This window comes from Oncorhynchus clarkii, chromosome 30 (assembly GCF_045791955.1).
Source record: "Oncorhynchus clarkii lewisi isolate Uvic-CL-2024 chromosome 30, UVic_Ocla_1.0, whole genome shotgun sequence".
NCBI classification, from domain to species: domain Eukaryota; kingdom Metazoa; phylum Chordata; class Actinopteri; order Salmoniformes; family Salmonidae; genus Oncorhynchus; species Oncorhynchus clarkii.
The window spans coordinates 41,889,013-41,901,273 of NC_092176.1; the positions used below are offsets into that span (position 1 = coordinate 41,889,013).

General features: G+C 42.4%; 1 protein-coding gene across 1 annotated transcript in view; it reads right to left on the reverse strand.

The window, feature by feature from the left end:
• Positions 1-4,548: 4,548 nt before the first annotated feature.
• The window catches only part of LOC139389426 (BMP-2-inducible protein kinase-like), a 100,840-nt gene continuing 93,127 nt past the window's right edge, over positions 4,549-12,261 (reverse strand). Inside the window, exon 16 of the mRNA XM_071136172.1 lies at positions 4,549-7,247. Within this exon, the coding sequence (XP_070992273.1) occupies positions 5,680-7,247 (1,568 nt within the window). The 3' untranslated portion in view covers positions 4,549-5,679. The remainder of the gene's footprint in view (positions 7,248-12,261) is intronic.

The window sequence follows — 12,261 nt, forward strand, 5'->3', positions numbered from 1 at the left end:
GTAGACTGGACCAGGTTTTCCTCTATCCTGTTTCTTTTTATCCTAAAAAAAAACTGCCTAGTCCTTGCCAATGACAAACATACCCATAACATGATGCAGCCACCACCATGCTTGAAAATGTGATGATGTTTGCTCCAAACATAACGCTTTGTTTTCAGGACAAAGTTAATTTCTTTGCCACATTGTTTTAGCAGTTTTGCTTTTGTGCCTTATTGCAAACAGGATGCATGTTTTGGAATATTTGTTATTCTGTACAGGCTTCCTTTTCACGCTGTAATTTAGGCTAGTATTGTAGAGTAACTACAATGTTGTTGATCCATCCTCAGTTTTCTATCATAGTGAAATCCCTGAATGGTTTCTTTCCTCACCGGTAACTAAGCTAGGAAGAACACCTGTATCTTTGCAGTGACTTGTGTATTGATACACCATCCAAAGTGTAATTAATAACTTCAACATGCTCAAAGGGATATTCACAAAGTTGTTTTTTTTACCCATCTACTAGGTTCCCTTCCTCACGAGACTGCTCGACTGAGGGACCTTGCATGTGTGGGGTAGTCATAAAAAAAAAAATCTAACACAATTATTGCACACAGAGTCCATGCAACTTATGACATGTTAAGCAAATGTGTACTCCTAAACTTATTTAGGCTTTCCCAAAGGGGTTGAATACTTATTGACTCAGTACATTTCCGCTTTTCATGTTTTGTAGAAAATTTCAAAAAAAATAATTCAATATTATGAGGGTATTGTGCGTAGACCAGTGACACAATCTCAATTGTATTCATTTTTAAATTCAGGCTGTAACACAAACAGAATGTGTGAATAGGCAAAGGGGTGTGAATGCATTGTAATCGATCTTTCGTTATGAATCTAGGCCTAATTAGACTTTTTGTTTTGAAGAAAAATAAGTGGAATTAAAAAAGGAACCTTTTTGGTTTTCACAAGTATTTAAGAATCTCTTTGAATGTGTGCTCTTCTATTTAACTTGGCTATATATATATATATATATATATGTTGTTGTTGTCATTGACAACCGTACTGTAGCCCTTTGTCATCGTTTTATGCATTGATTTTTGTTTGGGACTGACTTATGAACGCATTACACTGTGCAGAATTGTAGCAAATGACACTTAAGTCTAACTATCAGTAGGAATATGTATAATCGTATGCTGTTCAGCGAGTTGAACCTGCAGATCTGTTGTTCTGGAGTACAGGCTAACAAAACGATGCTCGTATGAAGTGCTAATTGACTGTGTTGTCTTTTTTCTTTCTTGATCTGTTAAGACTGCTGGGACCTAGTTAGTGTTAAAGCTACAGGTGACATAGACCCTGTCTGCCTCAGAGGATAAAGCTACAGGTGACATAGACCCTGTCTGCCTCAGAGGATAAAGCTACAGGTGACATAGACCCTGTCTGCCTCAGAGGATAAAGCTACAGGTGACATAGACCCTGTCTGCCTCAGAGGATAAAGCTACAGGTGACATAGACCCTGTCTGCCTCAGAGGATAAAGCTACAGGTGACATAGACCCTGTCTGCCTCAGAGGATAAAGCTACAGGTGACATAGACCCTGTCTGCCTCAGAGGATAAAGCTACAGGTGACATAGACCCTGTCTGCCTCAGAGGATAAAGCTACAGGTGACATAGACCCTGTCTGCCTCAGAGGATAAAGCTACAGGTGACATAGACCCTGTCTGCCTCAGAGGATAAAGCTACAGGTGACATAGACCCTGTCTGCCTCAGAGGATAAAGCTACAGGTGACATAGACCCTGTCTGCCTCAGAGGATAAAGCTACAGGTGACATAGACCCTGTCTGCCTCAGAGGATAAAGCTACAGGTGACATAGACCCTGTCTGCCTCAGAGGATAAAGCTACAGGTGACATAGACCCTGTCTGCCTCAGAGGATAAAGCTACAGGTGACATAGACCCTGTCTGCCTCAGAGGATAAAGCTACAGGTGACATAGACCCTGTCTGCCTCATAGGATAAAGCTACAGGTGACATAGACCCTGTCTGCCTCAGAGGATAAAGCTACAGGTGACATAGACCCTGTCTGCCTCAGAGGATAAAGCTACAGGTGACATAGACCCTGTCTGCCTCAGAGGATAAAGCTACAGGTGACATAGACCCTGTCTGCCTCAGAGGATAAAGCTACAGGTGACATAGACCCTGTCTGCCTCAGAGGATAAAGCTACAGGTGACATAGACCCTGTCTGCCTCAGAGGATAAAGCTACAGGTGACATAGACCCTGTCTGCCTCAGAGGATAAAGCTACAGGTGACATAGACCCTGTCTGCCTCAGAGAATAAAGCTACAGGTGACATAGACCCTGTCTGCCTCAGAGGATAAAGATAGTCATGTCTTTAGTTGTATGCCTGTTCTTTCTATTGAAGACCCTACTAGGGTTATGTGCAATGACAATGTTTTGTAAATGTGTAATATTTAACCTTTTAAAGTTGTAGAATGACAAGCTTGTATTTTTCTCAATATTTATAAATGCTACAGTACTACCCTTGAGCAGGTTCATACATTGTCTGTTGGCACACAGGGTTCTGGACGTGTAATGATAAAGCATCTCTGAGTAGGACTGCTGGATCAAGTCTCGCTGGTCCATGTAATATTCATTGTAATCTAAAACTGATCCTAGATCAGTAATCCTACTCTGAAACGCTGTAAGAATACAGGCTCTTGTGTTGGAAGTGTCTAAAAATCCATTTTGTCGTTGGTTTTGTACATTAACTCCCAAGTTGTGGTAATAAAATACAGATTGGAGAACAGAAGGCTCTAAATGCTACATGACTTAAGGCCATTTTAATCTTAATAAAAATAAAGTTAATTGCATTAGACAAAATTAATATTAACCAATGGGTCCCATAGGCAACTCCCAGCTGTTGTAAGTAGGTACAGTGGGGCAAAAAAGTATTTAGTTAGCCACCAATTGTGCAAGTTCTCCCACTTAAAGATGAGAGAGGCCTGTAATTTTCATCATAGGTACACTTCAACTATGACAGACAAAATGAGAAAAAGAAAATCGCATTGTAGGATTTAATGAATTTATTTGCAAATTATGGTGGAAAATAAGTATTTGGTCAATAACAAAAGTTTATCTCAATACTTTGTTATTGTCATTGCCAACAAAGGGTATGAGGTAAATCTTCACAAGGTTTTCACATATTTTGGCCCATTCCTCTATGCAGATCTCCTCTAGAGCAGTGATGTTTTGTGGCTGTTGCTGGGCAACACAGACTTTCAACTCCCTCCAAAGATTTTCTATGGGGTTGAGATCTGGAGACTGGCTAGGCCACTCCAGGACCTTGAAATGCTTCTTACGAAGCCACTCCTTCATTGCCCGGGCGGTGTGTTTGGGATCATTGTCATGCTGAAAGACCCAGCCACGTTTCATCTTCGATGCCCTTGCTGATGGAAGGTTTTCACTCAAAATCTAACGATACATGGCCCCATTCATTCTTTCCTTTACACGGATCAGTCGTCCTGGTCCCTTTGCAGAAAAACAGCCCCAAAGCATGATGTTTCCACCCCCATGCTTCACAGTAGGTATGGTGTTCTTTTGGATGCAACTCAGCATTATTTGTCCTCCAAACACGACGAGTTGCGTTTTTACCAAAAAGTTATATTTTGGTTTCATCTGATCATATGACATTCTCCCAATCTTCTTCTGGATCATCCAAATGCTCTCTAGCAAACTTCAGACGGGCCTGGACATGTACTGGCTTAAGCAGGGGGACACGTCTGGCACTGCAGGATTTGAGTCCCTGGCGGCGTAGTGTGTTACTGATGGTAGGCTTTGTTACTTTGGTCCCAGCTCTCTGTAGGTCATTCACTAGGTCCCCCAGTGTGGTTCTGGGATTTTTGCACACCGTTCTTGTGATCATTTTGACCCCACGGGGTGAGATCTTGCGTGGAGCCCCAGATCGAGGGAGATTCAGTGGTCTTGTATGTCTTCCATTTCCTAATACTTGCTCCCACTGTTGATTTCTTCAAACCAAGCTGCTTACCTATTGCAGATTCGGTCTACAATTTTGTTTCTGGTGTCCTTTGACAGCTCTTTGGAGTGTGACTGTTTGAGGTTGTGGACAGGTGTCTTTTATACTGATAAGTTCAAACAGGTGCCATTAATACAGGTAACGAGTGGAGGACAGAGGAGCCTCTTGAAGTTACAGGTCTGAGAGCCAGAAATCTTGCTTGTTTGTAGGTGACCAAATACTTATTTTCCACCATAATTTGCAAATAAATTCATTAAAAATCCTACAGTGATTTTCTGGATTTTTTTTTTCTCATTTTGTCTGTCATAGTTGAAGTGTACCTATGATGAAAATTACAGGCCTCATCTTTTTAAGTGGGAGAACTTGCACAATTGGTGGCTGACTAAATACTTTTTTGCCCGACTGTATGATAGGTAAAGATCTTTCATTCTGTAACATTGGTGTTATAATTACCAGACAATGGAAGAGTTGATGCTGAAAGTGCATTTAATTTGAACACGAACTAATAATAATAAGTAATAATAATAAGTTGTACCTCCTTTAGACTCAATTTCCCTTTATGGATGCATGGCTTGTGTTACCAAATCGACGAGAGAGTCTGTTTCCGGACTAAGAAGAGGTGGAAGTAGTCCGATATCGGTAGATTCAGTGTCACCACGTAGGAGAACAGTTGTGTTCTTCCTCTCATTCAAAAATTGGGTTAAGGTAAAATAACATCACTTTTAAAAATAGAACAGAATTTAATTTACTGACACAGTTGTAATGCTAAAAGTATAGAAACAAACCTAACATTGAAACGGTCTTAAATCACGAAGAAGGAAAAAAAGCCATCTTTAAAACAGAACCAAAATCCCTTTCGTTCTAGTATTAAATGCAATAAAAAAATTACAAAACCAAAAACATTTATCGCTGTGTCTAAGTCGACTGTAAATGTCAAAATATGCATAGAAAAGGGTCTATGTAGGGTGACATAATACAGTGGTGAATGCCTACTCTGAAATGACTCATTCTGTTGGCTAACGTTGCCCTTTTGTGTCATTTGCTTAGCCAATGGTTTCCGAGGTACTGTGCAGTAGGGCAGAGCCATGCCCATATAAGGCTTTATGGTGCTAAATTAATCAAATCTTATTGGTAGATCTTGAAGGAGGCCACTATATCTACACATAAAAGTATTCTTTTTTTGTTGTTGTTGCAGCAACTCAACCAGTCGGAACACTGAGCGAGCTTTGTTGTTTGTCACAGTGTGATCTTGAGTGAAACCGGTATCAATCGCCAATCCTGTTGAAATGTCTCGATGCGATGCAGCATAAAAGGCTTGTTAGAAAACAGGTACAGGCAGAAGTAGATGCATACCAAACCTGAAATAGATCATCCCTACTCCACAGGTTTACGTTGGTTTTGTTAATCCCAATATCCAGTTACTAGCGTGTTTAAAAATATTTTTGAGAAGGAAAAAAAAAAAAAAGCATTGGAAACACTTGAGAGTCGTTAGAGCCATTGCTGGTAGTTTCATTTGGCTGAAAAGATAATCAACTACCACACCACCGATCTAGCTGCCATCCTTTGGATGGGAATTCACCCCCCTGGGGACTGCATAGGCTTGGCGTAACACAGCGACGTGATTGAGAAAGACAAGAGCACGAGGGTGTTTGTGGCGGGAAGACGAGTGAGACATTCACTGTTTGGAGGGGAAAGGAGCAGCTCCAAAAGGATCCAGCTCCACGAGCTGAGACGGCTGCTGCTGCTGTCCAGGGTGAACCACCAGTTCTGTGAAGGGCACCGCCCCAAAGTCATCCATGATGTTCCCAACCCCCAGCGCCCCGTGGAGGGAGCTGGTCTGAGGCCTGCCATTGGCCGAAACTATGTCTGTCTTGCCGTCCATTAGACCTTGGTACTGGCCCTGGTTGAGTCGGCTGCCATCTTGAGGGCCGAAAGGTTTGGCACCAAATGGGTCCAAGATGGGGTCGACCTCACTAGGAAGGCTAGGTAGGGAAGACCCTTTGTCTTTGTCGGTCATCGTTACGCTGCCGACGCTGATGTTCTCCTTGGAGTCTGAGGTGCTGAGGAACTCGTTGGAGCTCTGGGAGTCCCTCCTGCCGACCTTCTTGTGCCGGCGGACGCGCTCTGGGGTTCGGAAGCTGGGCTTGTTGCTCTTGCGGCCGCCGGTAGGCGTACCGTGGTGGCGCTTGCCGTTGCCGCCGCCGTCGGTGCTGCCAGAGAGCTTCCTCTGCCGCGAAGACAGCTTCTGGAGGCTGCGCTGCTTTAGCCTCTGCTGCTGAGGACTGGTCAAATCGTCGAAGGCTGGATGGAAGATGTCCTCGGCGCTCCTGGAGGTGGTTGGTGGCGGGGCCGTGGGGCCGGGCTGGAAGGGGGAGAAGCCGAACGGGTCGATAATCTCAGGGGACACAGCGGGGTTCTGACCCATAGAGACATCGCTGCTTCCGGTCTTGCCAGATTTCGAGAGGTTCCGGCTGAACGGAGCTTTTGTAAAGACATCAAACTCCTCCGTGGCTTGGCTGGCCACGGCCTCCTGGCTCACCTGCCTGAAGGGAGCCGCGGAGAAGATGTCTGCTCTTTCTGTGGGGGACGCCACAGGGGGAAAGAAAGGCACCGCGCAAAACACATCGGCACCAAATATGTCCTTGATTCCACCACCACTAGGGGGAGCTCTAACAGCAGCCACACCGGGCGACTCAGAAGGTGTGATCATGATCAGCGTGGCCTCCGACTCCCCGCTCGGACCTCCCTCATGGGAGATAGTAGCTGCAGCAGCCACTGCCCCTCCTTTACCTCCTGGGAGCCTCTTTGAGCGTCCTCCCTTAGCTTTCCTGGGCTCGTAGTCCGAGTCGGAGCTGTGTTTGTCGTAATCCTCCTCGTCCTCCGAGTCCATTAACAGAGGCCTCTGGCCCAGCGTCTCCATTTCCTCCACATTTTCCAGTTCGTTGAAGAATTCTCCATGCTCTTGCTCGCTGTTCAGCCCTTCGTCCTCCTCCGGCTCGTCTTCCTCCTCGCTGCTCTTAGGGGAAGGAGGGTCCGACTCGAAGTCGCTGTCTGATTCGCCGCCCGGTGGTTTGCGGGTCGTCTGTGAGCCGCTGTCAGAGGAGTTTCTCCTCCTGCTTGGTTTGTGCTCCTTGGCAGGAGGTTGCTGTAGCTGTTCCTCAAGGGCTGGCTGGCCCACAGGGACAGGAGCAGCGGCCGGCATACTGAGCTCTTCAATGGGCTGATCTGTCATCACACTAGAACCTGTGGGATTGAAGCAGACAAGAGAATGTTACAAAATACAGGAGAACTTGAAGATGTCAATTATATAATTACCGGTAGCCTTTACACCCAAAGCTATATGTGACCATATACACACACACACATTGTATTATCTACATTTTCTTTGTTGATGTTAATGTGCAATGTTAATGCAAGCTGCAGCCAATGTCCTTGTTTGTGTAATTGTACCATCATTGCCATTCCCAGAAAATTCCACTTCATAACACAGAAAGAAGATAAAAGTACAACATCCTAAAAACCTACTTTCAAGTTTAACAGATTTTCTGATTAAAATAATATGAAAATGTCAAAGAAGCCTATGTTAGGAAAAAAGAGAGAGAGATACAGAAGAACCACAGTTTAATACAACAAGGGTTTAAGATGACAATAGAGCACGCAGAGTAGATAAGGGATGGGGAGTGGGAGGGGACATTTTTAAGACTTGAAACGTGATTATTGCTTTTTTTTTTGTTCTAAATCGAGTAACGATGCTTCTTATTACGTAGCTTTTGCGAGCTGGAAGGGCTCATGGGAGCAGGAGCCTCTCTCTGTGGAGAGAGGCAGCTTGTTGTACAAAATACACCCCCTGGACAGGAAGCTGGACAACGCTTCTTTAGAGCTTGTAAATTCTAATATCACTAGGATGTAGTATCAGTCAAATCTGGATTAACCCGACTGCTCTATCGGGGATTCTTCCGAGGTAACCTTGACGATCTCAGAATGATTTGAGAAAGCAAATCCCAACAGTTTGTTCCATTGTATTGGAGCAGAAGGCACAGCAGAGGAGAATTATAGAAACTCATATGGTGCAAAAGCCGCTCTTTCTTTCTCTTTCTCAGAGGCCTAACTTGACCCCACTAACAACAGAAGGCTTTAGGCGCAGCAGGAGAACAAACAAGATGTCTTATAAGTCTTTAAGACCCTACCCCCCCCCACCCCAAAAAAATTGGTTTAATTTTTTTACTCCGTAATTAAATGGAGCAATTTAAGAATTCTCTTTCTTTCGCATTTCAATCTTTGAATGCCAATTACTCTTTTCTACACGATCACACACCCTAATAGAAACCAAGTGTCTTTTTTGAGAAAGACTAGAGGTAACTGAATAGCATTTGTTCACTATGAATAAGTTAGTTGCGATAGTACGCCCGAACATAGCCCCCCCCCCCCCCCCGCTGTGCAGACAGAAATGGAAATCTGTTAATATCTGAAAATCTCCAAACTGGCAGGACATGACAGATAGAGGATTAACCAAAACCATTGTTCTACAGTAATGAACAAAGCCAACGATAAAGAAGAGGGAGGGCGGGTAGAAACAGAGAGGAAAACTCATTTTCAGAGAGCTTAAAACGTGAATGATTTATAAATGTATTTAATAAATGATTAACTGTTAATATCCTAATTATAACTTAACTTTACATACTGTTAACTTGATTCTAAAGTATTAAAAAACAACTCTTCTTGCAGGCTTTGTGTTCATGAGTGTTTGCGAAGCGAGGAAACCTTCTGAATCTGTTGGGACAAACCTGTCTATATGACAACATGTCCTAATCTAACCTCCTACCTCAGTGGAACATCTTTTAATCAAAGAGAAAGAAAGAAAGAAAGAAAGATTGCAACCTGGAGAGAAATACATTTATTTTCTGATGTTCTTTCTTTTTATTTTTTAAAACAGACATGCGGATGACACGGCCAAACACAGACCTCGTTAAACGTGGCGTTAACAACCATGTACATGAATGATGTAAGCTGGTCAGGGACAGCGAAGGGTCAAGCTCCACTGTATATGGGGCTGGGTCTAATTCAAACGTCAGAAAGACGTGTTCTATAATGCTTGCATGTGTTATCCTCTAGGATTTGTATTTTGACTTTAACCCCCTCCCCCCCCCCCCACATAAAAAAATGAATCAAATCGAGTCTGGCAGTGGGAACTCAGGACCATTCTGGTACCGTCAGGACATGTCCGCCCACTGGATTACCCAGAATTCTCTTCTGGCTGGCATGGGATGGCATCTGCTCCATCCTCTGCTCACGATCTTACACCACCACGCATGAGGATGGCATCTGCTCCTTCCTCTATCTAATGTAATGTCCTGTAATGTGTAATGTAATGTCCTGTATGTGTAATGTAATGTCCTGTAATGTGTCATGTCCTGTAATGTGTCATGTCCTGTAATGTGTCATGTAATGTCCTGTAATGTGTAATGTAATGTCCTGTATGTGTCATGTCATGTCCTGTATGTGTAATGTCCTGTATGTGTCATGTCCTGTATGTGTCATGTCCTGTATGTGTAATGTCCTGTATGTGTAATGTCCTGTATGTGTCATGTCCTGTATGTGTCATGTCCTGTATGTGTAATGTGTCATGTCCTGTAATGTGTCATGTCCTGTAATGTGTCATGTCCTGTATGTGTCATGTCCTGTATGTGTAATGTAATGTCCTGTAATGTGTCATGTCCTGTATGTGTCATGTCATGTCCTGTATGTGTCATGTCCTGTATGTGTCATGTAATGTCCTGTATTTGTAATGTAATGTCCTGTATGTGTCATGTCCTGTCCTGTATGTGTCATGTCCTGTATGTGTAATGTAATGTCCTGTATGTGTCATGTCCTGTATGTGTAATGGAATGTCCTGTATGTGTCATGTCCTGTATGTGTAATGTCCTGTATGTGTAATGTAATGTCCTGTATGTGTCATGTCCTGTATGTGTAATGTCCTGTATGTGTAATGTCCTGTATGTGTAATGTCCTGTATGTGTAATGTAATGTCCTGTAATGTGTAATGTCCTGTAATGTGTCATGTCCTGTATGTGTCATGTAATGTCATGTCCTGTATGTGTAATGTGTCCTGTATGTGTAGTGTAATGTCCTGTAATGTCCTGTCCTGTATGTGTAATGTCCTGTATGTGTAGTGTAATGTCCTGTAATGTCCTGTCCTGTATGTGTAATGTCCTGTATGTGTAATGCCCTGTATGTGTAATGTAATGTCCTGTCCTGTATGTGTCATGTCCTGTATGTGTAGTGTAATGTCCTGTAATGTCATGTCCTGTATGTGTAATGCCCTGTATGTGTAATGTAATGTCCTGTATGTGTAATGTAATGTCCTGTATGTGTCATGTCCTGTAATGTGTAATGTCCTGTATGTGTAATGTCATGTCCTGTATGTGTCATGTCCTGTATGTGTCATGTCCTGTATGTGTAATGTCCTGTATGTGTAATGTAATGTCATGTCATGTCCTGTATGTGTCATGTCCTGTATGTGTCATGTAATGTCCTGTCCTGTATGTGTCATGTCCTGTATGTGTCATGTAATGTCCTGTATGTGTAGTGTAATGTCCTGTATGTGTAATGTAATGTCCTGTCCTGTATGTGTCATGTCCTGTATGTGTCATGTAATGTCCTGTATGTGTAGTGTAATGTCCTGTATGTGTAATGTAATGTCCTGTCCTGTATGTGTAATGTCCTGTAATGTGTCCTGTATGTGTAGTGTAATGTCCTGTAATGTCCTGTCCTGTATGTGTAATGTCCTGTATGTGTAATGTAATGTCCTGTATGTGTAATGTCCTGTCCTGTGTAATGTAATGTCCTGTATGTGTAATGTAATGTCCTGTATGTGTAATGTAATGTCCTGTATGTGTAATGTAATGTCCTGTATGTGTCATGTAATGTCCTGTATGTGTAATGTAATGTCCTGTATGTGTAATGTCCTGTAATGTGTAATGTAATGTCCTGTATGTGTAATGTCCTGTAATGTGTCCTGTATGTGTCATGTAATGTCCTGTATGTGTAGTGTAATGTAATGTCCTGTATGTGTAATGCCCTGTATGTGTAATGTCCTGTATGTGTAGTGCCCTGTATGTGTAATGTCCTGTATGTGTAATGTAATGTCCTGTATGTGTAGTGTAATGCCCTGTATGTGTAATGTCCTGTATGTGTAATGTAATGTCCTGTATGTGTAATGTAATGTCCTGTATGTGTAATGTCCTGTATGTGTAATGTAATGTCCTGTATGTGTAGTGTAATGTCCTGTATGTGTAATGTAATGTCCTGTATGTGTAATGTCCTGTATGTGTAATGTAATGTCCTGTATGTGTAATGTAATGTCCTGTATGTGTAATGTCCTGTATGTGTAGTGTAATGTCCTGTATGTGTAATGTAATGTCCTGTATGTGTAATGTCCTGTATGTGTAATGTAATGTCCTGTATGTGTAGTGTAATGTCCTGTATGTGTAATGTCCTGTATGTGTAATGTAATGTCCTGTATGTGTAATGTCCTGTATGTGTAATGTAATGTCCTGTATGTGTAGTGTAATGTCCTGTATGTGTAATGTAATGTCCTGTATGTGTAATGTAATGTCCTGTATGTGTAATGTAATGTCCTGTATGTGTCATGTCCTGTCCTGTATGTGTAATGTCCTGTATGTGTAATGTAATGTCCTGTATGTGTCATGTCCTGTATGTGTAATGTAATGTCCTGTATGTGTAGTGTAATGTCCTGTATGTGTAATGTAATGCCCTGTATGTGTAATGTCCTGTATGTGTAATGTAATGTCCTGTATGTGTAGTGTAATGTCCTGTATGTGTAATGTAATGTCCTGTATGTGTAATGTAATGTCCTGTATGTGTCATGTCCTGTCCTGTATGTGTAGTGTAATGTCCTGTATGTGTAATGTAATGTCCTGTATGTGTAATGTCCTGTATGTGTAATGTAATGTCCTGTATGTGTAATGTAATGTCCTGTATGTGTAGTGTAATGTCCTGTATGTGTAATGTAATGTCCTGTATGTGTAGTGTAATGTCCTGTATGTGTAATGTAATGTCCTGTATGTGTAATGTAATGTCCTGTATGTGTAATGTCCTGTCCTGTATGTGTAGTGTAATGTCCTGTATGTGTAATGTAATGTCCTGTATGTGTAATGTAATGTCCTGTATGTGTAGTGTAATGTCCTGTATGTGTCATGTAATGTCCTGTATGTGTAATGTAATGTCCTGTATGTGT